The sequence below is a fragment of the Thermobia domestica genome, chromosome 1 (genome assembly GCF_964235325.1).
Source record: "Thermobia domestica chromosome 1, izTheDome1.hap1.1, whole genome shotgun sequence".
In the NCBI taxonomy this organism is placed as follows: Eukaryota; Metazoa; Arthropoda; class Insecta; order Zygentoma; family Lepismatidae; genus Thermobia; species Thermobia domestica.
In genome coordinates this window covers 117456007-117483575 of record NC_137454.1, presented here as the reverse complement: position 1 = coordinate 117483575, position 27569 = coordinate 117456007, and the positions used below count along the sequence as shown (strand labels likewise).

Sequence of the window (27569 nt, the reverse complement as noted above, 5' to 3'; positions counted from 1 at the left end):
ACCTCCTACCAGGGAATTGACTGCCGATAGAGATAAATAGACGTTGCATAGAAGCCAGGAAACCTCCAAAATCATTTTAACAGTCAGAGCAGGTTTTTTTATTTTATTTTATTTTATTTATTTATTTATTTATTTTTTAATTTTGTGTGTAGCCCATTTTGTGCAGAACTGAAGTGCGTGTTAAAATCATACTTTCATCGTCAGAGAAGGTAAGGTATAGTTATTTGGAGTTGGTTGACAGTAGAATTATTTTGTTCAACGATTAAATTTTTTGACGTACATAATATTAAGAGTAAGTGTTAGTTACCCTCTGACTGGTTAGATGTTTATCAAAAGTTATGATTTAATTCTTATTAACCTACTCTAACTTCTGTTGGTATTAAGCCGCGGATATAAATATCCGATCTCACACTTATGCGTCATATTTTGCTTATTCTATTCCAGAGTAACTATTATTATCAATTGTATATTTACTTACTTTATTTTCATGCCGTTATAAGAAATTATAATGAGAGTTCAGTTTATTTTCAGTAGTTTGGACTTATTTTCCAGCATTTATGTTCATTCTCTAAGTATATGAATACTGGAATCTAAATTACAGTAAACACTAGTAGTGCCGAATCGGTTCTGAGCACCATTTCTTTTGTATTTTATACTTTTGTGTAATATGAATGTTTTATTTGTATTGTGTATAAAGACTTCAAAAGGCATTTATTCCGAAGTTGGTCATTCGCCTGGTTTGCGGCAAAAAGCACAATAATAAGTACAAAGATTTAAAAATCATCAATTTTAGGACCGCTTTAAAAGGGTATAATAGAGTAGGGTAGGGGACTAGAGTAAGGTAAGGATAAGTAGGATAGGGTAGGGTCGGGTTAGCTTAGGGTTAGGTAAGTTTGGACCCATTCTGTTAAAATTAATGGAGTGTAAATTCTCATCTCTGCGTGAGGATACCAACTGAAGCGTCTCTGTACACCTGCAGCCATGCTCAAAATACAAATGCCATTTACTTTTCCACAATTCAACTATGCAGTAACCTTGCGCGAAGTAGTTCCCTCTGCTTGCCAAATAGGTCCATGTTTAAACCGCTTAAAAAGAAAAATAAACACAACTTCCGCTTTCCTTACATATTATTAAGCACACAAACGAGCAAATTATCCATTTTTTCCCGGTAAATTTTCATTTTTTTTTTCTAGAAACGGACAACCAACCTTCGAACTTAACCCCTTCAAAAAATAATATTTCTATATGCCAATGATTTGGTGATCGGATTGAGTATAGCCCGCTCCCCCCAGTGATTTTTAACGAATCATAGTGATTCTAACGGTTCATATTAGTTCATAATGAATCTGAACCACATGTTATAAATATTTAAGATGTAAAAATTGTGGTAAGGAGGCTTAAGTATAAGTAGTAGTAGTAGTAGTAGTAATAATAGTAGTAGTAGTAGTAGTGGTGGTGGTAGTTAGTAGCAATACTAGTAGTAGTAGTAGTAGTAGTAGGAACGGGTTAGAAGCCCCGCAGGGGTTGGTTGGGTTCTGTTCTCGATATAAGTAGTAGTAGTAGTCGTAGCAGTAGTGATAGTAGTAGTAGTAGTAGTAGTAGTAGTAATAGTAGTAGTAGTAGTAATAGCAGTAGTAGTAGTAGTAGTGACTCTTCCAGTTCCGGTGACAAAGAACTGGGGGAGCGGGCTATACACAAGCCTGGTGATCTATTGCACAACAAAATTTAATAAATTGAACGAAACAGCTAGAGAATGCGTGAGTAATAATTGATATGCTGTCTTCAACAAGAACTAATAATAAACTGGAACAAAACCAGCTATGTTGTCTTTCTTTCTAGAAATTAAGGGATAAAAACTAAGTAGGGTCACTGCCATTCAGCTTTATAGACCGTGTCACTAGAACTGTTTTATGCAAAAATTATTTAAAATATATTAAATTGTTTACACAATTTGCAGTTTATACTGCAAAACAAAATGGCGCGATCAAAGTCGAAATCGCCTATGTCCAAACTGTTTTCCATCAGTAGATAATTATTAAAACAAAACACTAATATTCTGCCACTGGATGCGACGATATAAAACCACATACAAAATAAAGCCACTTCAAAAACAAATTTATCAAAAAATATAATGTTTCCAGGTATAAGATGATTTTAAAAATGAAGATGTTTCTGAGTTGGTTATCACATTGCTACCTTCATCACGGTATCTCGCGAAATTTCTCAATTATATTGATTTTTACAAAAAGAAGAACTCGCAACTATCCATTAACCCTTTTAGGATTTCCACCATTTTGAGGTAAATTCTAGACTTTCACTTAAACAGCTACTGCTTCCTTACTATTGATCGTAGAATCATGGTCCATACCTTTTTTAAAAAAAAAAGGATAGAGCATACTTTCCAACGGTACCACTCGCTTGTCCGTGTTATGCATCAGAAACGGGAAAACCGGGAAATTTTTCGAAATTTCGCGCCCCTCTGTCCCGGACCTGGATTCACGTAGGTATCTGATTTTAAAAAAAAAAAAAAAAAATAGGATGTTATGTACATAATACTTGTGTGAACTTTCAATCTTGTATCTTGAAAACTAATGTCGGGAGAAATTTTTGAAAGTCTGAAGGTGACCCATGTTTTTCATATATATATATATATATATATATATATATATACTTCAAAAATGTACTGCGTTATTACTATTTGACCTAGAGTCATGGTTCAAACACCATTTTCTTCAGTGTAACGAGCCCTTTCTAACGGTACCATTCACATGTCCGTATCATACATTTGAACCGGAAAAATTGTGAAAAACCGGAAAATTTTCTGAAGAAACCACCCCTCGGAACACTTGCGCCCCTCGGGCCCGGCCTTTTTTTTTTTTTTTTTTTTTTTTGTTGTTGTTGTTGTTCCAAAGGTACACACAATTCGTATGCAAAGTTTCAATCTGATACGTTGAAAACTGAAGGCGTGAAACAGTTTTGAAATTTGCCTTAAGAAAGAAAAAAAGTCACGGCCCTCCGTCCCCACTTGGCGCCGCCAAGTCGACCATCCGGTTCCAAAACACATCTGGGGTGTCCTTTTGTCCATCCTTGACTTGACAAATAAAAAACAACTGGCTTAAATGCCTGTTACAGAACCTAAATAAGCGGTTAAAGACGATACTATGTCATGGTATAAATGATACCATAAATCCTAAAAGGGTTAATCAAGTAAAAAGAATACCGTCTACACAACTGCAACGTAATTAGATACTATAAGCTCTATCTGGATTCTATACTAAGTTGCAATAAGCATCTAGATCAGCTTAAAATAGAAACTAACAAATTTCATTTGGAGACGATGCGATTCTTCTTCTATATAATGTCTTCAACAAACTATTGAGGCTGATTTAGTACAGTGGCATTTTTTATGCTTGCAATATAGCATATATATGCGAAATATTATGCAAGAGTCAATACGATGCACTTAAAATAATATTCTCATAGCTTAACATTTGTCCAAAAAGTGCCTTAGTGGAATTAACACTAACGAAGTCGTTGTATATTTAAATATTTGTATTGGCGTGCCATTTCATCAATTCAAGACTTGCAACATCATCGTCACTAATACATCAATTAACATTAGTAAATCAAAATAAACATCTAATCTACGTCAATCATTTCCCGCGCACATACTAACTTTTGTACTCCTCAGCAATATTCAAAAAAATCTCGAAAGTTACTATATTCCAAATTAAGCAAGTAAAAGTATTCAATGAATTTTTGCACATTTTTTCGCATGTAAATATAAAATTTGATTAACTATGTGCTAAATATTCAAGAACTGTGAGTGTTAAAGGAGTATAAGTCTTAATAAATTGCCACCTTCTAATTTCTTTACTCTTTAAAACCAATATAATAATCACTTGCTTTATATTTGGGCAAGATATACGAAAAGACCTGGGAAAATACTAGACTTTAATGGAATTACAAAACACTACTTGGTTTAAAGAACTTAATAACTGGACATGATCACAAATTGTTATATCACTCAGATTATAACTTAATATAGTTTTTACTCTGACAATGTTATTTAAAACAAAACGATATGAGAATGACCTGTGCTGGTGCAATGAAGCAATTGTAACTCTAAATCATATTACTTGTCAAAGCCAACTCTTTCAACAAAAAGATTCAGAATTATTACAATCATTATCGTTATACTTGGATTTTTGACCATTGTGTATAAACCAAATATAGGTATCAAATGGAAAATTATGAAACAAGTAATTGATCACATACACAAAGATGGTGTTCGACTTTAAAAAAAAAAAAATAATAATAATAATAATAATAATAATAATAATAATAATAATAATAATAATTTTACATCAATATGCTTTTAAAAAAATTCCAACATAACTTATTACTTCAAAAATATGAATATTTATAACATTTAACTTTATTGTCATTTAGATAACATTTACCCGATAACCATATTTAAGAGACATTTACTATTGCCTAGATTAGTTGTTAATGGAAAACAATACTAAGGATTTAGGCGATAATTCAGTTAATTCTGCGTCTTATTTAATAAATATTTTACATCTTTTCGGAGGTAATAGAAGAATATCCTGGTGAGAACAATACTTTAAAAATATGACTAAGAAAATTTATACATGAGGTTCACCTTACAACTCAAAAAAAAAAAAAAAAAAAAGATTCAAACATATTATATTGTGATAACAATTACTACATAGTCATCCCAATGGAACAACTGCACATTGTACACGATAAGACCATAATGAAATCTTCCCAAATGCATCTACTCTACTGATTTCAAATAATACCTGTACCTGCGTCTTGCGTGCTGCAACTCCCTGTATTACTCTTATAGTAACGGTACCATTTCCCTCAAGAGGAGAAACATTTCCTCCTGTGCTTGAAAACAAAGAGCAAATTCTAAAAAGATCTCTCTGAAAGAAAAGTGTCGTTAGAAGTTGAACTACTCTCGTGTATAACAGGATATTCTTAAGAAAAATTATCAGCCATAAAGATTCTCAATCTCCACGAAATTATCCCTTCTATTATGTTACTTACATATTTATATAATGTTACTTATATAATGTTTTACAATCATTAGTAATGATCAGTGTACTGCTAGTGTTACACTAATTATTGCAATTATCTTTTCTACGTCACCACTCTAATATTGACTATTACTTATATTGATAATAATGGCTAGAATTGCTTGTACTTGTACTATTAAAGGAAAGAAGAAACAAAAGAGACACAATTATCTATATTTTGTGTCAAATTATAAAAAGGTTTTATTTGGAAAAACATTATCTACATATTTTACATATTTTTATTTACTTAGTTAATCCAATTCTCTGCTTTGAAACAAATAATTTCCCAAAACAACATGATGCACAAAATAATTGGGAATTTCATGGTTTTATTCATGTTAGTAGAATGTTTTGTACCCTGTAAAATGCTGAAGAATGAAGAGCTGTTCGCTGTAACGTTCTTAAACACACAAAGCTGTAAATGTAACAAGTCTGTTATTAAGAACATAAATATACAAGTAATCGGTAAGTGATTGACAAAGCTGTAAAGTCGAAATCCTTATTAATCATGAGTGTGTAGCAAGTGAAAATTGTATGGTTAGTGATAAAGTCAATTTATATTGCCTGAAACAGTTATAATTTATGGCACACACGTTTCACTGCTCGGAGTACAAGTGATTTGAGTATGTTAAGAATCACGTAAATAACTCATAGTAATCGAAACAGTGGATGGGGGTAATGCAATAAACAATAAATTACTAACCGATAAACTTGCAAAATATACGATTTTTCATTTCATTTTAGAACAGTTTGTGTGGAAAACAAAATTAAACCAGCTCAGACCTAACCATGATGTTAATATTGAAAATTAATTTTTTAAAAAAGATCATTTTAATGGTCATTCGATAAAGGAACTTGATAACTAGAATCGGAACAGTTTGGTCCGAAACAGGACTATGAAAGAACTGTAAACGGATTGAGTATAGTCCGCTCCCCCCAGTGATTTTTAACGAATCATAGTGATTCTAACGATTCATACTAGTTCATAATGAATCGGAATCGCATGTTATAAAGATTTAAGATGTAAATCTTGCGGTAAGGAAGCTTTAGTATAAGTAGTAGTAGTAGCAGTAGTAGTAGTAGTTAGTAACCGTAGTAGTAGTAGTAGTAGTAGTAGTTAGTAGCAATAGTAGTAGTAGTAGTAGAAAGGGGTTAGAAGCCCCGCAGGGGTTGGTTGGGTTCTGTTCTTGATATAACTACTACTACTACTAGTAGTAGTAGTAGCAGTAGTAGTAGTAGTAGTAGCAGTAGTAGTAGCAGTAGTAGTAGCAGTAGTAGTAGTAGTGACTCTTCCAGTTCTGGTGACAAAGAACTGGGGGAGCGGGCTATACTCAAGCCCTGTAAACTGAGCGCATAGAACGTTGTGTACCATAAATTATAATAAAACCTAAGAGTGCTAGAAATAAATTATATAATTATATATCGTTACTTAATAATGCATAATAGAACTGAGTGAATCGAAGGTCTTATTGGCTTGCGCGTTTTCTTTGTATTTTGTTCACTGCTTTTAACTCGAGACCCGAACAAAATAAATTTCATTTCACAATGTGAAATTATGATGGAGTTTCAAATTGTGGGGATCCAATAGTAATACTGGAAGTGATATTGGTAGATGTGCCCGCCTGGTTCAATAAAAATCCCAAATTATTTAACATTTTTGAATTAACTCTTTCCACTTTTTGGATCTACTGAAGATAATAGCACAATTTTACTTTTTCGTCATAAAGCTTATTTCAAAAGAGTTTTTCTACGGATAAGTGTCCAGTGGACTGAGAAGATAGATTGTTTGCCACCCATTAGAGCCATATTCAGTACATAAGCTATGTAAAATGCTCTGAATTTTACGAAGTCATATTTAACAACAAGTGTTCAAAGTATTTTCTCCAAGTGCAGGTTTTAATATTAATATTTCTTAAGTCCAAAGTATTTAATATTTTTAAGTCCACTTTTTGGGATAATAATAAAGTGTCCAGTAGGGAAGTGTTTAATTTAATTAGTCTGAATTGAATCCGACGCTTCTACCATGTAAAATTACCTTAATGAGGTAGTAGATTGAGCAATTGAGCACACAGGATTTGGTTTCTCGACAACTTTTTATTATAAAACTCTCTTTATATAGAAATCTAAGATTATACTAATTGTGTTCCAAAGACCAATGCAATGATTTTATATATTTTGTTTAGGTAAATAAGTGTCTCAAGGCCCAGGTAGCCAAGGGAAGGATACCACAAAGTTCTAGACAAGCTAAGTGACAGTGCCTTAAGAATTTTTAGTGCTCTATGCAAGCAAAGATGGGTTGAGGTCCCGCAGAGCTCCAAGCAAGCTAAGTGTGCAGGGAAACCACAAAGCTCTAGATACGTTAGTTGGTTTCAGTTAGGATCTTCCAGTGCTTCAGGCAAACAAAGAAAGTGATTTAGTTTTCACAGAGCTGTAGGCTAGCTAAATGGACAGAAGACCTTAGAACCTTAGGCGAGCTAAGAGACTTGGGTTAAGTTAAATCTCTCAGAGCTCCAGACAAGTTAAGAGAGGGGTCGAAACTGATGCTAATTAGGTCTTACATAGCGTTTTATACCTTCTTCTGAACAGTGGTGGCGCTAGCGTTCCTCTTTTGCCACATGACTTAATGATCTTAACGGTGCCTGTTGTCTGCTTGCTCGTAGTAATTGTAGTAAGAGAGCATGTGGTTTTGTGTACAAATAAGAAGCACGTGTTGTGTTTACAAATATAGACCACGTGTAAGATATTACACCTCCAGACCAGTTTTAAAATAAGCCAGAGCTTTTGTTTTTTCTGGTAGAATAGCACTGGTGATGAGCAGTTACAGACGTGTTCAAATTATTAGACTCAACATTCAGTTTATGAATATTTTACTGTTCTGACAATATTACATTAGAAAGCGCGTTTGAACTTGGTCCAAATTACTGTTTTGTAACTGTTCTAATTTTTTGTGGTTATGGCACATGCTTTTTCAATATCAATAAAACAATCGCGTACGTGATTTTCAAACATAAATGCTATACAGTGTGTATATCTAAATTGGAAACAGAAAATGAAATGGAATACTTACAAGAAAATGATCTCTCACACAAAGATTAATATTTCGTATGAAATCCGTTATTCTTTATTAATTCTTTTATCCTTTGTGGCATGCTATATACACATTTTGACTTCAATTCACCATTGTGATACCACAAATTGTTGATGTCCTCGATCAATTGATGTTTGGTTGTAATATGCTTCTTCTTTAGTTTTTCCTTCATGAAGCTCTAAGGGTTTTCAATCGGGTTCATATCAGGACTATTGCTCGGCCACGGAAGAACACTAATTTCGTTGTTCTCGAAGAATTTTGTCACAGTTTTGCCCCGGTGGCATAGGGCTCAATCATGCATAAAGATGAAGTGTGCGTCATTAAACCAGACTCCAGTCTGGGGAAGCAGTTCTTCTTGAACAACTTGTAGGTATCGGTCATGCTTCATTGTTCCCTCTTTTATATACAATTTCTCAGACCCGAAGACAGACATCACATGCCAGACCATGACTGAAGTAGGATGCTTCACAGTTTATTGGAGGCATTCCAACTTGAATTCCTCCCCAAATCGACATCGCACATATTGTGAACATTCATCAGACACGAAGACACATGATTCATCACTGAAACACCTATTCCCCAATCATCAGCTGTTCAATGTTCTAGGCCTCGTGCCCATTCGAGGCGCTTCTTTGCCATGATTAGAGTAATTTTTGCTTTCTTTCTTCGCTTGAGTGCTTTTATTCCTTCAGCACAAAGAATCCTTCGAACATTTTCAGGCGAAATGTCTACACCATACTCAGCTATTTTTATGCTTGTCTCTAGAAATTATAGACATCAAACTCCAAGTTATTTGAAATAACTGTACAAAATCACTCTCACTTTCAAATATGGATTGTTTATTTGCAAATTTTATACCGCACAATCCTCGATATGTCGTATACTTAAGGAGGCTAAACGTTATATTGATAAACAATTATTCAACGTATAAGCATTCGGACATGAAATCAATCTTGTGGTCACATGCACTAAGTTTGTTCAATGTCATGAAAATGTTATTTCGATATTAATTTTATGAGCACACATTAAACATTTCCAATGGATTCTTGAGCCTTGGAGCCAAGGTCATGCCCATGTAGTCGGCACCTATGGTGTACGGAATTACCAATGTTCAATACTTCATTTTTCTTTAGTTTTGGAAGAAGAACACCATTATTAAGTTTTGAAATTAAGTTAAATATCTTGTTTAACGTCCTACGATTATGCACCGAGGTTGAGGGAGACAGTGATGATGACAAATTAATGAAATGGTTAAATGAAGAAAGTAGGAGTAAACGGGAAATTCCCAAGAAAACCCACTCACATGGTGTTTGTCCACCAGAAACTCACATAGAGCAAGATGACATCTGTATGGCTTGAAAACGAGTATTAAGTGCAGAAAACTACAGCGAACCAATTCAGAAAACGACATACTGTAGCTATATGCTACAGGGGCAGATCGACTCACACGGATTGCATAAACTACTGGGAACACATTCACTCCAGCGGCATTTTTTACTGAAGCCAAGAAATTCAGGTGAAAGACGTAATGACATTTTCCCCTTCCTTTTTACATTCTATAAAAAAATAAAGCAGTACCAGTACTTGTGCAAGACTTTTGCGCAAGGGTCTTGGTCTTGGTCTTGGTCTTGCATGCAAGTGTCTTGCACTCATCACTAGTTTTGAGGAACATATGGCTGAATTTCAACATCTCTTCTGGCCCACTCACTTCCCTGACTTGAACAATCATGGCCAGTTTTAGAAGAGAGAATCCAATGCAGATGTCCTCCTCCATCATCACAAACACAAGTTTGTGATGCACTGGGTAAAGAATGGTATATTATCCTCCTGGAAACGATTCACGAATTATAAGCCTAAATTGCACAAGAAACACAAGCTAAAGATGGTCCAACTCAGCATTGATCAGATAAATAGATAATTAATCATTTGCAGTGTAAAATTTTATTGATAAATTGATAGTTATACGAAAATAATTAAGAAAGTTTAGTTTCAAATGATTATTTGGCAGGTGGTTTCAGGTTCTCTTGATAATAACTCCGCAAATGTAGAAAATATTTAAATAAGATTGCAAATAGGTCTAGCATTTGTAAATATGTGTACTTCCTCCCGAAATCATCTTTAGCGCCCCTATGAGTTAAGAAAATCGAAGGTCCATCGCCTCAGAAACAAAATTCGACATTAAATCCAGTCCATGCCAAATATAGCTAGTCAGGACTGTTGTCGAACTCCTTAAGACCAATATTTATATTATATTGTCATCTTTTCTTACGAGCTTTGAATTAGAACACTGTAAAGCTCACTCGCACTGCTCATGCGAGCGACGTGTTCCATCTACCTTTAAACATTTCGATCTTATTATCTGTACCTAGGAATAATATTCGTTGTCTTATAATTATCTGTTGGTGGTAAAATACAGTAGTAATCATGTTGCAAGTAATAAAGAGTTGCTGAAGTTTAGCAACAGGCTGTAAACTTCTGCATTGTGTTACTTTCTTCATGAATTTGTTTGTTTGTCTCTTTGGTACCAATTTTTTTTCCATCAAGCTAAAATAAAATAATATACATAATAAATCAATGTAAAATATATCACGAAAAATTAATATCTCTAGCCAAAGGAATGCTTAACAATAAATCCACAATAAATATTAAATATAAGACCCGTGTGTACATTCAAAACAAGACGTGATGAAAATCTTTACTGGATTACTTATAATCACAGGTGAAAAGAACAATTCTATTTTGAGTATGCGCTGACGTGAATACATATATATATAGTTGTATATTTTTAAATCTTTTTTCCTTCTTCGATTTCACATGACTTCCAAGCGTTACGCGTTATACAAATGAAAATGACATTATACGTGCTCAAACACATTTATCTCGCTTCTGAAGAAATTTTTCGCTGAAAGAAATACTATAATATAATCTTACCTCATAATTTACTACATTTTCTATATTTAGAATTTACTATGAATAAATTCGAATATTTTAATGCTGGAATATTTAGTTTACTTTCGAAACGAGATACTGTATTATCTTAACATGCCAGTCAGTGGCGGTGATTGGACGTTAAAAGTGGGGGGCAAGATATGATCTGAATATTTGAATATCAATGTTAGCTTCCTTGGTTGTTTCTAACACTTTGTTTGACGAAAGGGTGTATAATTAATAGGATACTATCTTTTTCAGTTAAAATAGCGTACATCGTATTTCATATTTTATTAAGTAAATTGACAAGAGCAACGCAAGTAGGTACTAGCCCTACGAAAGTGTAAGAAGAGGTTTGATTCCTTGCTCAAGAACATCTTAAAATTCTGCTTGGAAAATTGTATGATCAAATTATTTAATAACAAATTTGTAAAACAGATAAATAGAAAGGATAATATTAACCATAGTAATGCATAATGAGAGTTGTTTTGCAAAAGTTATATTGAAACTGGAGATTAATGATCAACTTACATTTTTAATTCCACACATGCCATTAAATGTACGTTATTACTCTTAGAAGGACAGTAAATACTACAAGCATATGCTACAACATTTAAAGAAATATTTACTTTTGCAGCTTCCCGAAACATGTTCGTTGCCATTAGGTACAGTCACTTTCTTGGTACACATCAAAACACAACAATACTTAGAATCAGTCTACACTCCAGTTATACAAAATAATCCTAAAACCTAGAATTATGTTGAATTCACTAAATTTAATTGTATATACACTCGCACACCCATAAATACACCACTTACTCGTATATTACACTGGAAAACAATGGAAAAGGTAGAAGTTGTCTCTTATTACTCTCTTTTTAATCAATATTCCTTATTATTAGAAAAAAGAAAAGACGTTTTAGCAACTGTCGACTTCTGTGCAATTAAAGAATAACTTGTGAAAGCTTTTTTTTTTCTTCGAAATGTTCTCTCAATTAGTTTCAAAGCAGTTGACTAATATATCGAGCTGTCCTTGTAACAAGAAATGAAAGTACGCTGGAATTGTTGCACTCCAATCGTTTAATTTTTTGGCAATTTTGCGTGGCATTTAAAATCCAATTCTTGCAGCTTTCTTAACTTCACAAGAAGACAACCAATAGGTGCTCACGCAAGGCAAATATTATATAGCACCATTTTTTCTATAAACCAGTTATAAGATACAAAAACTTTACGTTTCCAAATGAAACTATATACATTAATTGGTCACTTCGAAAAAGCGAGGGGCAACTGTCCCCCGAATCGCCGCCCATGATGCCAGTTTTTGGTTTTCATGCAGGATATGTTTTAATTCGTGAAATTTAAAACCTAATATTCAATATTTTATTCTAATTTAATTTATTTACTAATGACAGAATAACATGTAAATAATAATAATTATATTTAATTGGAATATAATATTCAGGTTGTGAAACGATTTTAACAGAGTTCTTGACATACCTCAGGGAGCCTGTGAAGGTAAGCAGAAAGGTAACAAATAGAATCGAAAATAATAAAAAAATTTAGATTAGGTAGTACTATTTAAATCACTTTCTTTGGTGTTCTTCAAAAATTTTACATGCCAGAGACGCTAGTGTTTACAATAGCATTATATAACGTTAACTTTGAATACTAATTATTCGAATTAACGTTAAAATAAGTTGCAATTGACATTATTATGTATTGGTACATTAAATTTATAATCTCACGGCGATTATCCTACAGCAGCGTTTCTCAAACTCTGGTCGGCGGACTACAATCGTTGTAGTCCTCTTAGATTGAACATTAGTCCAAAAAAGGCAGAAAATAAAATTCAAGTGAATTGCACACTATAGTGCATCACACACTATATAATTTTAGAATACTGCAGATACAAAATCTAATAACTTCTATTGGTGTTACAAAGTATTCTTGATAGCTGTCGATTAGAAGTACATAAAAGACTAATATGAATTTTGTTATGTTAATACCAATACAAAATTAAGAATATTTTAATGAATAGTACACTTTCCAATGTGAATTAACAATTTTACATTAAATACATCAATCAATGTTTGCAACTGTATAAACAATATGGTTTATGTGTATTAGATAATAGTGTGTGTTAGCTCAACTAATTTTGAGATCAAAATAATATTTCTGAGTAATTTTTATTTTCAGATATTTCACATTTTCAATCTAAGAATTGCATGTGTAATTTTACAGCGAAGATTGGTGGAGAGAATATTTCCTTTGCGGAACTTCCGAAAGGAAATCGGTATAAGTTAGATGTTGAGACTCCTGTATGGTCATCAATCTTTGACGTAGTGGGTCAGCATGCAGAATCCCACACAAACACAATCGCTTCGAAATCTCAAGGTAACTTTCTGTGAAAATTGTCTTATATTGTCCATATAGTAACAGCTTTGAATGTAAAGGTATGCACTACCATTTAAATATTGATAAAGCATTCAGTTAAATAAAATCCTAAAGGGCGTGAAAAAATTGTAATTAAATCATTTTTTCATTCTGAAATTTTATATATATATATATATATATATATATATATATATATATATATATATATATATATATATATATATATATATATATATATATATATATATATATGGTAGTATATACGTAATTTAGAACAATCATATTGACCAACACTCACGAAAATGAAGAGAAGGAAAGCAAATACTTTTGATACCGGTACTTATTAGAAACTTTATGTGCTTCATATTTTTATTTTTAACTCATAAAAAGTAGTCAATATTAGATAGGATTATTAAGGAATGTTAAATCATGATTTCAATATATATGAATTTCCTTCCTTTTATCAGTAATCGTATTTATAATATTTTAAAGGGGAATTTTCTTAAGGAACAGGCATGTTCGAAAAATTAAAATTTCTCGGATAATCAAGAATTGTTGTACTTTGGAAGTAGGAACCTATAAAGTTAATCTCTGCTTCCATTAAATGGGTTTTTACTGTGCTTCATACAATTTGCATTATACCAAATGGAAGGAAACGACAACTGTAAAAACTATTTTTTACTTTTTTCTCTGAAATATCTGAAGAAATTTGTGACAGCTGTGTTTGTTTAGAACACTATTGTCTTTCTTTAGAACTAAACTAATGCAAATGATTTGCTATGTATTTAGAAAAAAGGTTGTGAAGTTTATATTCAACTAAAAACGTACGTATCGTCATAAGTTAAATATTCAATGAACAGAACGATTCTAGTTCAGAAATATTATCTTTAGTAATTAATATTACTGGAGCAAATACCAGAACGATACTTCTCTCATAGTTCCTGAGAAAAAGATGCACATAGAAATGAATAAAAAATGTACTTTTGAGAACAAACGTATGTAAAAATTAGAAGACTATCCACGGAATCCTCCGGATTCGAAGCATCTAGAATTCACTATATCCACATCTTTTGTTGTCCTAGTATTTCTTCTCTGCTCTTTTCAGTTTTATTTGCTCCTTTGTCAGTACTTGGACAAATATAGCTGCTTTCTTGGCACGTTTTCTATCATTGTTCTTGTAAATCACTGTTGTGCAAGAACCTTGTAAAACCTTCAACTCCTTCAACACTTTACATCTTATGAAGAAATCACTATTAAAACACAAAAATGTGTTATCGGCAAAATTTGTACTACTTTTGCACTAAGAAACAACGTTTTGGTACAGCGTTGACAAATCATATATTGTTACTTTCATTTGAGTTCTGAGACTTGCTGTGATGACATTTCTTGAGAATCTACGGATCACCAATGGCTCCAAAAATGAGCTTGGTTTCATTCATTACAACCTCTAGCAGAAGATGTATATGTTCGTAATGTTCCTCACCATTTGTTTATTCTGCACCATGCGTTCTTAAACATAATATATGTGATCATTTGCCATCGGTTGATAAGTTAAGAAAATGATTGTCCACACTATCTTAAGCATTCCTTGAAGATTCTTAAAGTTTACCCTTATGGCTTTTCATAATACACTTGCAATGCATTGTTTTCCTTCTCTCCATTCTCTAGTTTGTGTCTTATCTTATTTTATGACGAGATACCTTAGTCTGCCACCAATTATCTACTGTATATGACCAGCACATAATAATTTTTTCTATCTCACACTTATCTCCATATAGTTTGCTATCATCGATCTAAAAGCAATAAATTCATCATCGCCATCAACGAAGAATCAAAAACTGGACTGAAGTAAACGAAAATTGTATTTTTTAAAAAAACTAGCACCTTAGAAGATACATTGTGAGGATTTTCTACCTTGGACGCATCATTGAGTCATAAAATTCACAGTTTGTAAAGACGAATATATACTTCAAGAAAATGCTTACTGAGGAGAAACGAAGATTTTGACACCAAACGGGTGCATTCTCCTTAATATAATGCATAATGCATAATTTGGACAACGATTTTTTCAACCTTTTTGACAGAGAAAAGATTAAGTCATTAATTAGATTAGATTAGATTTGAGTTTAGTGTCCCGTTCAACAGCGAGACGTGAAACTACAGCTTTTCGTGGAATCCGAACCTCATGAGCTCCTGGCGGGAATCGAACTCAGGTCTCCCACGCCAAAATCGTGTACGCTATCCACATAGCCACGTGAAGTAATTGTGCGACGTATTTAGTAACTGAAATGTTTGTGGGATCTAAAATTTGAGTTGTTTTTAATTTGGTTTTCATGAGTTAGTCTTTTATTTAATATAAAACCATCCTTCTGCCTCTTCCAGATTTTTTTCTCAAGAAACTTCGACGTCATGAAGACTTATTTACTACTAGATCCATACGTCTGGCGATAGGCTCTGTTGCTAAACATCTTATATTAGGTTATGTTTTCATTATCATTGGAATAGTTGCTTTGCTTGGTAAGAACAACTCTAGTTTATTTTGTATCATATATCCAATAAGTATCTACAAACTCTTTTAGGTACGAGGGATTGACACGTTTGTAGTATTACAAGACAAACATTAAGGTAAATGTAACGGCTTGACTATCACCAAGTGCCCCCTATCTTCTCAGCGTATTTTGTAGGGAGCAACTATGTTCGAAATAATTCAATCAAATTCAAGAGGTGAATATTCAGACTTAGTCTGAAGATAAGTTGAATCAATACGTGCACTTCTTTCATAGTTTTTTCTTTTATTATTGGAAATGTTTCATTATTGGGAACTTGTTTCGGAAGAGTAAAATTAAATGCTGTCAGCAGTGAAATAAAAAAAAATATATTTAAAAAAAAACCCTCACGGATTATCCTTTGATTATTGATTCAACTTACTTTTGAACAAAGCTTGAAATTCATCTCTTCAATTCGACTCAATTATTTTGAATATAGTTGATCCCTACAAAACACATTAAAAAGATAGGGGTAACGTGCTCCTATCTGTTGAGTATTAACGCTTCTTAAAAGTCACTTTAAATACATTCAATCTCAACAAGTTTTAGAAACTGCTACGATTGAAATTCAGAAAATGAGGAAGATCCTAATAGATGTTCACTAATATAAAGACGATAAGTTGTTGAAATGTAACATGAGTTGTGGTATAGTCCACGTAGTTTGACTTGTGAGCACCAAGCTCGAGACTTAAAATGGAAGATTAGTCTGGAAACGGATTAAATAATGTAGTAGTTAGCTCTTCTGTATGGTAAGATGGGGACTTTGATTTTCGACCCAATCGCACGTTTTCATTCTTTGAACTTCATTAGATTCACACCATCATCTATAAAAAGAGTTCGTAGTTTCCACTATTTTATAGTATATCGATCCATTACATATCTCTTACTTTTGTGTATCGGCTGTAGAATTTCTCCATTTGAGGCGCCTCAAAAGCCGCCAAATCCATTTTTTTCATCGAAATTGAGTTATATATCGCATGTTATATGTTTAATCTAAAAGAATTCCATGGAAACAGAATTTTGTTTAGAAGTTTAATATTTCATTCTAAAAAAACTAGTTCAAATATGGGACTTTGTTTGCGTGTATATGAAGCTTCACTGCACTTTTTGCAAGATTACTCGAAACTAAGCGAAATGCATGTGGTGGCAGATTTTGATACTAGGTGCCTCACTTCTTGTTTTAGACAGGTAGTAGTGATATATAAAGGAAAGATTTATAAGAGGAGAGGGTACAAATACATTTAAATGCGCTTGAAGAAACATAAATTGAATTGAATAATTTTCAGTAACAAAATTTATATGAATAGGAAGATCAATTTCGATTTCTATATATTATTGTTAGTATGTCAATATTATTATTATTATTATTATTATTAATAATAATAATAATAATAATATTAATATTATTATTATTATTAAGCCCTCAGGATAGCTTATATACTTTACTAATCGTCACCAGCTTGATTTTCTCTATTTAATTATTTTCAACAGAGTTGTCTCCTAAAATTTCTTTAACACTAACATATTGCTTTTCTCCTCTTCCAACCTTCGTAGATCATAGACGATTTCATGACAGGTATTGGTTTTAAACATTGTTAGTATTGGTCTCGTCCTTTGTCCCGTAACTGTTGAACCACAAAACAGTTTGATTACTATTTATGGCAACCATATATTCATTTCGAATATTACCCAAAATAAATAAAATAATCTTAACTATAAATGTGTTTTGTTCCTTAAAGTATACGACCTTCTATAAAATATGTCTATATGATCAATGTCAGGAATAGATATAGATACAAGGATAGAAATACAATGTTATGATTTTATCTTCGATCTTAGTGAAACATATTCTAATTGCCTGTGATGTTGAGGAAAGAAAGCTAAAAGAAGAAAGGTTAAAGATATCAAAATTAGAAAGAAAGTTTTGTAGATAAGTGTTCTGATCAGAAAAGGTTATTTCTTTTCATGTTCTGGGCTATAGTTTACGTCAGAGAACTGGATATTCTGAGTAATCACAATTTACCTGGCATGCTGTAGATAATTCTAGCTTTGGCAGGGACTAAAGACTGAAATTCAGGCCTATGAGGCATTAAGATTATTTTCTTTTTATTTATTTATTTATTTATTTATTTATTTTACCCGGCGGAACATCAAGGTACGCAATATTAAATTTTCTTCTTTTAGAATGTCTCCTAATTTCTGTTAGGAGGAAATATCAGTCTTAGCAGAGAAAACTAATCTTGGCACTCAAGCACTTACAATCATTTGTCAGGCGGAAAATTGAAACCTAAAATACGAAGTTTTCACAATAATGAAAGGTATTGAGCATTTTCATGTTCATATTCGTCAATAGTAGAGAAAATTGACTTGCTTCCGCCTGTTTTCAACCATGTGGCAAAAACTTTGTTAACTAGTGTTATTATTATTATTTCATTTTTTTAAAAACTAAATTTTACTTTTCATAAGTTGTTCTCAAAATCTTTATGATGTCTATTTCTAAACAGTAAAATATTCTTTAGAAATTAATTTTCCACATGTTTATTTTCATGACCTAATATTGATATAAATTACAGCTGCACCTGTTGTATGTATTACAAGAGCTTGCTCGAGAAATATCATCAGTTATAGCAGGTTCCAATGTTGTTATTTTGTGGAATTAACAGTTATCTTAATCATATGCATAATCTTTGGGTGAGTACTAGTGTTCTTGTACAATAGAAAGCTTAATATTGTTATTTATAATCTATCTGTGTACTTCGTTACGAATTATTCTTTAGGTTTTCAGTATTGGTTGGTTAACTGAAATTTATGTCTTTTCGAGACTATATTGTAAAATTCTCTTAGTTCATGTAAGGTAGAGCAATTATCGTACTCGGAAGATTGGACTTTCCCATCACCTTTTATTATAAAAGATCCTCTTGAATACAGAAATTTATTACAATAAGTAGTTTCCTCTAATATATTAGGTAAGAAAGTGGAAGAAATCCAATGACCAAGCGTCGTAGGACTTTGTAGGTGAGGTTATTCTCTTTGACCAAGCGTCGTGAGAGGGGATGAGTTTGTGTGATTAGGTGTCTCTCGGTGACCAGGCATCATGAGAAAGAAAGGGAACCCAATGACCAAGCATCGTAGGGTTTTTAGGAAGGAAATCTCTCAATTGACCAAACGTCGTGAGAGGGTAAGGTGTTCCCAATGGCCAGGCGCCTTAGGGCTTTTGGTCGTTTGATCAACCTATGGGGATTGATGCTTCTTGAGGCGTGCTGGTGACTTTTATCCTAAAATGTTGGCTACCTTTGGTGATCTCCGTCTTGCCGACTGCTGGCGATTGTGGGCGACTCCTCTTCGGTACTGTCGTCTGCGTTGTATTTGTTTACTGCCAACACGTGTAGTACACACATGGTTACAGCATGATGTGAAGACATGCGGAACCTTACAATATAGAACGATATTTACAGTGTAAAGTGGGATCTGAACTTCTGTAGTGCGTTCGATGTCTTCCCATCTGGATTTGAACCTGGAACCTCGCTAACACACCCAATAAATCATAATCAATTGAACCCTGAGCAGTTGTTGGGTGCAAGACCATCGTGCAAGATCAACCCTTACAGTATACCGCTCCCCACCACATTATCTTGCCACAATGAGAGGTGAGTTACAGAACCACTACACGGGTCCCGGCTGTTTTCAGCCAGTTTAAATATTTATTTAAATATATAATTTAAATACAAAGTATAATTTAGACGCAGTAAGTAATACACGTGTACTTTTATCAAATTACACAAATAGACATAAAATTGAATCTTAAATAAATACCTTTTAGTAAGATGTTATTGACCGACTTTTACGATGGTGAAATCGTTTGTGGCTAACTATATAAATGTCTCCCTGAGCATTTTCTACCACATACCTATCTATTAGAGTATACGCAATACTTATTGAATGTCTTTAATAAACTTAGTATATTTAGAGTAGAAGATAATTCCTACATTTTTCTTGCAAACTTTGATATTATTGTAGTATAAAAGTACATCATTACTACAAACAATAATAATATCTACATTCATAAAAGTGAATGAAATTTTGTTTGTGATCGGATCATGGCCGAATGGCTGAACCGTAAGACATGAATGTTTGAACGTAGCTTGAAATAATGTTTTATCATACCACTTGCACTAAAATGCTTATAGTAAGGGATGCGGTGGAAGTTCAAAATTTCACGAAGCATCAAAGGTTTCCTTAATTATTACACTTGAATATTATACGCTTTTTACTGTTTACATGTAAAATATTTTCTAACTTAGATTTTCAACATAAAACATACAACGCTAGTGAGGTAACGAACAAATTGAGGAAGGGAGTGTAGGCATGTCCAACGACAGACTTAGAATAACAGAAAAAAAGGAAATCGCATGGAAGCGGTTAGAGCTACACTTGGGTCGAGCTGGGTTCTCATTATTCCATTTCGATTGAAAACGCATTCTAAGATGTCAAGAAGCTTAATACACATCCTCTAAATATTTTTCATAAACTTATTTTCTTTGTGTAAAGAGCTGGTGCTCAGCTAGTCTAAAAATAAAAATAAATAAATTATGAAAATATATTACAAGTAATTAATAAATTTACACTAAAATAAAAAAGTCAACCCATAAATAATTCGTAGTACCTTTCGCATTCATTTTTACTTATCACTAGCTGAAATGTCCGTCCTTCGCACGGGGGAAATATGTTTATAGGAGATAGGTGACTGGCTATAAATTGATTTGTGACTATTTAATAAGTTTCGTACTTGTATGTATGAAGTGCACGGTTATGCAAGAATGGAAAATTTGGTGAACGGAAATTCATTTAAAAAGAAAAGCAACTATAATGCTATTAAATTCAAATCAAGAAAATGGTAGTGAAAGGAAATTCTGGTTTGCATTTAATGTTATTTTCATTTTATTTCATACTTAACTAAGTTGTTTTATTACAATGCTGCTTATAAACTACATTTGTTATCTTATTGTTTGGTGAGTAGATATATAAATTCTTTGGGTTCCCCACTCTAAAGCAAGCTACATGTAACTGACCGTGAGAAAAGCATGAATCTTCTGCAAATCTTCAATTATTTCCCGTCTCAATCCACTTATATTTGCGCAACGTTGATCGACTTCTGTTTTTTTCGTCCACAATGAAATACACCTGCAAAAATTTATGAGAGTCGTTTAGCAGTGGTAACAATGATCCCACTTTATGATAGACTTGTCCTTTGATCGAGAACATACAGACTTGATCCATTTCACCAATGACAACGTGTTTGTGTTTGTTATACTCTTTAGTAGGATTATAACGGAATGCCTCACCTGACAAACTATATTCTCTACTTCTGCTTCGCACGTCTCGTACACTAATGTTTTGTTCTACGTCTGCGATCGTTGTCTTTCACGAACTCCACTCATTGTAATTCTACTTAATTCGTTTTGTAATCTTGTTTCTTCAGCAGTTTCCCTGTGTCTGCTTGCTGCGTGTCTCACTCGATCCTCTTCTTTAATTTCTTCTCGCTGTGCGTATGTTAAGCTTTTTCTTAATGTATTCATTCTCTTCTGTTGTGATGCTAAACGTGCTTCGTGCTCCTCATCTGTTTCACTTTTTCGCTGTTCTTTCTGCGTCCTTCTTTTAGAGTCACCACCTCTTGTACGTTTCGGCATTCTGTTTAACGTTATTATTACTTAACACTCTTAAATTCCATTTAATACACTGTTAACTAAGTTTTACTTTTAACAATTTACTTTCACTTGTTACGTTTTAAACATATCACTGGAATACAATTAACTATCTGGCAATTTCACTTTTCATTTATCCGATCTTAAATTTTATGTTTCCCTGGCATATATTTAATTTCCAATTTATAGAGAGTTTCCTTGTGCAAAGAACGGGGATTTTAGATACTTTGTGATAATTCTGAAACTATCATTGTATTTTGAACGATGTCTGTAGACATTATATCTTCTTCTTTTAAACAAACGTGCAAATAAATGTAATGGCTTAGACTCCGATCCATCGTTGCTTGTTAACTTTCTTTGGTGCTATTTGAGCACACTGGTGCCAAAGAGCATTAAGTAATTTGAAGATGAAACTGACATGTATTTAACTTTCTGTCAATGTATTTCCCAGAAAAGTTGCTTCTCAGTAATTTCTATAATTTTAGTTAATTATGCTTCTGAATAAGTAATTCTTACCATAACTTTGAAAAACGTTTCTTTGTGGAAATAGTGTCGCTACTCTATATACACTCTTCTTGTGTTGGAGCATGGGGATACTCAACCTGGAACAGATAACTTCAGGGGTGCCATAGAGATAATTGTGTTAGATGTGGGAGGCAGCCTTTAGTAGAAATAGTAATAGTAGTAGTTGGTAGTAATAGTGGTAGCAGTAGTAATAGTAGAATAAATAGTAGTAGTAGTAGTAGTAGTAGTACAAACAGTAGTAGTTGTAGTTGGTAGTAAGTAGTGCTAGTAGTAGTGCAAATAGTAGTAGTAGCTCGAATTCGGTTAGGTTAGGTTAAGGTAGGTTCTGTTGTCTGGCTCTCATCATCTAGACATAACCCCACCATTTTCCTTTCAAAACATTAAATAGGTTGAGAAGAACCTGAGCGTAATGATAATGATACCTGTAAACTTTGATAAAAAATGACCCCGTATTCTTAATGTGTACCTTCCTAGTGGTGCACATTCTAGAACATTTTTGAACCTATAGGAAAATAATATAACATGCTGGCACATTCTACAACAATTTCGAACATTCTGAAACATTCTAGAACATTCTGAATCATTCTAGGTTCTAGAGCATCCTGAAAATTCTAGAAAATTCTCGAACCTTTGGGAAACTACTATAAGACTACTTATATAACAGTCTGCAACATTTTCCAAGATTGTTGATAATTCTAGAACATTCCGGAATATTCGATTAATAATGATTTGTGTAGAAATAAAAGCAACATTGAAATTGAAAATAAAGAAATGCACGCATTGTCGTTAATATTTAACCCATTTTTTAGCACAGAAACACCGTTGCTAGGGCGGTTTCTTCTTCTAGGATCCATGCTGGTCCAAACCGAAACCTTCTTCATGGATGGGAGATACTCCTATGGGGCTCGGGTCTTGGTTTTGGAGCCTTTGTGGCACGCACGGACAAACCACACTTACTTTTATTATATATACGTATATTGATTTTATGGGTAGGCCCCTAATCATAAGCTTCACTATATAACTTTGTCTTGGCAATATTTTTTCACTACTTAAAAATTAGTATTAATATTACCTCATTTAGACCAGCTATGCATTTGGATTTAATCATAGAATTTTATTGAAGATCTGTCAGTGCAACTCTTTACTAACTACGTTTGAACTACATTAATGGAGCACTTTTCCAAAGGAAGATGTTCTTTTTTATTGCGATTAGAAAAATAAAAAAGAAAGAAAGAAAAAAAGAACTAAATTTTTATCATTCTGAAAATTTTAAGTAATAATTGTTATTCTTGATACACATGATCTGAATGAGCAACTACTCCTGACAGGCATGAATGTATGTATGAGAGTTGTTGCAAAAGTTGTAAATAGAACTACGAATTATTAATACTTGGCATGCACTTTTAGGACATATTTATTAAACCTTCGTAGTGTGTCATACCAGATCTCGAGTTACTACTTATTTTTTCTGATTTTTGCATGAAAAGAAAGACAGCAGAGTAAGCGACTCTTGTCCAAATGAAGAAACTGAATGTAAGAACTATTATTGAATATCTCTATAAAAAAATTTAACGTTGCAGAATATCCACGTCGATGTGGTTACTACATTAGGCGACAGATCTCCTACTTATTACACAGTGAAGTAATAGGCAGCTGAATTTAGGAGAGGAAAAATTGTTTCTTTCATAAGTAGACTTTTATATCGGCTCTCGTAGATTCGGTTTTATTTAGCTGAAAAAATTACTGGACAGGTTCTAACAAAACATTCATCGATGTCTTTAGTGGAAACTTTTCATGGCTACAGAATACTTGTCACTTAGATTTCAGTGAGCTGACTAGAAAGTGAAGAAAAATGTGAAAAATTCAATACCTGTTTATTTATTTACACAACAAGCATTATTGCCTAATTACAGTGTCCGCACATGATACTTGAATACACAATATTAAATTATAATGATACTGATACTTGAATGTAGAATATTAAATTAAAATAATACATTTTCCTTGAAAACTTTCTTTTTTTACAAAATACTCAAATACGGAGTATTTTGAACGACTTTTCAGAATAATTAAATATGTTTACATTTTCATAATCCTTACTGATGTTATTGTATATACCTACAAATTCTCCATGTAGGTGACATATACAGTGCATTTGTACGTGTCTTTTTTGCAGTAGAACAGGTTATTATTTTCCCTTGCGTGTTTTGAGGGTTGGAATCTGAATCATCGTCTTTGCAATTATGTCTGTACAGTCTATTTTGTTGTGCAAAAGTCTGTGTAAGAAAAGGAGGTCGTTCAATGTTCTCATTGTTCAAGTGTCTGAAGTGTAAAGTTACCAGGTAATTATCATAAGGTTCATATTTTGGGTCAAAACCTGTCCTCTTATATGTGAGAAAACGTAAAAATTTGCTTTGTATTTGCTTGACTTTATGATTACTTGTTTTCACAGAAGTGTTCCAAATAAGTGAGGAATATTCAAGTTCGGATATCATGTAAGAGAAGTAAAGCGTTTTCAAAGAGTTATCATTCTCAAATATATACATACCGGTATATATATATATATATCACTGAATCCGTATAAATGTGTTCTTTAATATAGACACTGTTTTGTAAAGCACAACATTAAGTCTAAATGACTAAGCACCGACTTCAAGATTGAAAGTGTGTGGCTGTTTGGGAGACAGATTGGGCAGCGCATAGTTAATTATTAGCAGATATCTAGTTCGCAGAAGAGGATAGAACTCCAATAAGTTGCATCAAGTTTCTCAAACCAGAAGATTGTATTCGCCTTATGCAGAGTTGTTTTGATGTATGATTAGCGTCATACTAAAGGCCTGACTACTGCAGGAAACATATGTTAGTCGAACTCTTTAGTGTGGTACTAATCACGCGTCAGAATGACTCTGCATAAGGCCCTATATGTTTAATTCATTAATCTCTAGTATCAGGTGAAGAAAGATCACTTTAACTAATATTACAACTTACACAATCTATCTATCTATATAAATAGATAGATTAGATGCTTATATACTTACTTACACTCACTTACTTATGTACACAGTGGACTTTCTTTAATTCGAACTTGGATAATTCGAACAAAAATTTATTCCCCATAAATACTGCATTGAAAGGAAAATACTAAAAATGGTGAGTAAATTGAGCTTTTCAATCTCCTTTTTGGGTAATTCGAAATAATTACAGTATAAAAATGTTTAGTGCTGGATAGATTAAAGCAGAAAACTGATTTTCAGTTATTCAGAAGCAGCCGTAGGGAAGAATGACATAAAATCACAATCCAACTGATGATGATAAAGAAAATCAAGGTAGGCTATGAAATAAAGAAAGAGTATGTGCCACCTTATCTAAAGTTTCTGAATTGGCTTTTTTTCAACCAAATAGTCTAATGACATATTTCTCGGAAAAATAAAATTGAAGATTTTGTTGAAATGTAAAAACAAACGAAGATCACGAAATTCTTTATCTGAAGTCAGATAAATAAGGTTGTTACTCGTGTATATGGTTTTGTGTGTTAATTCAGTGTATGCAGTACTGTCCTTAATTGTGTTTTCCATGATAGTGTGACTTAATTTATAAGCGATAAAATGTAGTTTCTTGTGCTTTTGAGGTATTAGATCGCACAAATATTAAGTTACCTTAAAGATAAAGTCTACTGCATATTAGGTTTTTTTTTTTTTTTTTTTTTTTTTTTTTTTTTTTTTTTTTTTTTTTGTGTGTGTGTGTACAGTAATTTTCTTTGTTTGATTTTAGATTTAAAAGTACATGTTTTTGGATATTTTTGGATTTTGGATAATGCTAATTTTCTTCCTGTCCTCTTTAACTTAAAATTTAGAAAAGTTCGTTGTGTATAATTATAAGATGATACAGAATGAACTTATTACCTTAGCACGAACCAAGAGAATATTTGCTGAATTGCGTTCATTTGATTCTTTCTAGAAAGAAGTTTAGTTAAACTAAACTTAACAATTAAATATTTGGTAAGTTTCTTAATCAAAGATTCAAAGTTGCACTTTACAATTAAGTACTTCGTTATTTTTTAGATACGGAACAACAGGATTACTTCACAACTCGATGCGCTTAGACACAGCGTGGAGTACATATCCTCAAATGGTTAGTGATGGAGTAGCGGATTTTAAATCATCCATTGAACTCTTTCATGATCAAATAACAGCCGTACACCACGAGATGAAATGTATATTTCAATATGTTGTACAGACATACTCTTGTAAGTTTGTGCTTTGTTAATTATATGTAAATAAATTTTATAACTTTATCCATTACTACTCTGGAACTTATTACATAAATAACACTTTCTGACCAGAGCTTAATACATTTATTTATTAAAAGTAAGGCTGTAGAAGCCTCAAGGGCCGAGTGAATGGTAGACTTCTCACTTTCGAAACTTCGGCACATACATTAGGTGATGTAGTTAGCACTACGTTCTGCCCGCGTTTACTCCCCAGGTACCCATTTTACAGAAGCTAGAGGAACCATGAGCTGTATTGGAATGAGGATCCAATATAGGGCAACCAGTTGGTAAGTAGACAGCTTAACGACTATGCCACCACGGCTTTCTTTGTCTGTATTATCTTGCATTATGTTTTGTTTGCAGTGGTTTTGAATTTTATATAACATAAGAATGCCTGTACATGCACATGATATTCTTCTTTTCGTTATTTAATTTTATATTGTTTGTTGGCACCTATGTGTTTATTATTGTTAGATTTCGGATTTTTAAAAGACCTATCTATTAATATTCTCTCCAATATAGCTTCCCACTTTAACAATGCCTTTTCTATAATCTTATTTAAGTAAATGTTATGTTACAACATATTTATGTCCCTTTTTCCTCGTATATATATATATATATATATATATATATATATATATATATATATATATATATATATATATATTATTCTTCCATTTCCATTCCATCTTATTTCAATTATCAATAACATTTCTATTTCTATTTTATATCTCTTCATTCCTATTTCCACTTATTTTACTCTATCATCTTTGTACAATATTCTGACATTCTAATATCCTATATGTATTGTCTCTCTCATGATCATTGATTTCGCCTGTTTTATTTCCTCTAAATTCGTGCTTATTCTGAGATATGAATCTTCCTTTTTCTTAGCTGCTTATTATTATTATTTAATTATTTACTTCTACGAAGCAGAATTTTGGGCACACAACCTTCTTTTTTTTTTTTTTTTTTTTTTAATCCGGACATGGGATCTGCAATCACAGAGTT

At 32.7% G+C, this 27569-nt stretch overlaps 1 protein-coding gene across 3 annotated transcripts in view; it reads left to right on the top strand.

Moving 5' to 3' along the window:
• The first annotated feature begins 5218 nt into the window (after positions 1–5218).
• Positions 5219–27569, top strand: part of LOC145688281 (uncharacterized) — a 92431-nt gene continuing 70080 nt past the window's right edge. The window contains exons 1-5 of one of the 3 annotated variants that reach the window (XM_081762284.1): positions 5219–5570; positions 13363–13515; positions 15898–16032; positions 18635–18752; positions 26350–26534. In XM_081762284.1, the coding sequence (XP_081618410.1) occupies positions 5402–5570; positions 13363–13515; positions 15898–16032; positions 18635–18752; positions 26350–26534 (760 nt within the window). In that variant the 5' untranslated portion in view covers positions 5219–5401. Of the gene's footprint in view, positions 5571–13317; positions 13516–15897; positions 16033–18634; positions 18753–26349; positions 26535–27569 lie in introns of all 3 variants that reach the window. The other 2 variants (XM_081762279.1, XM_081762293.1) reach the window with 2 other exon arrangements.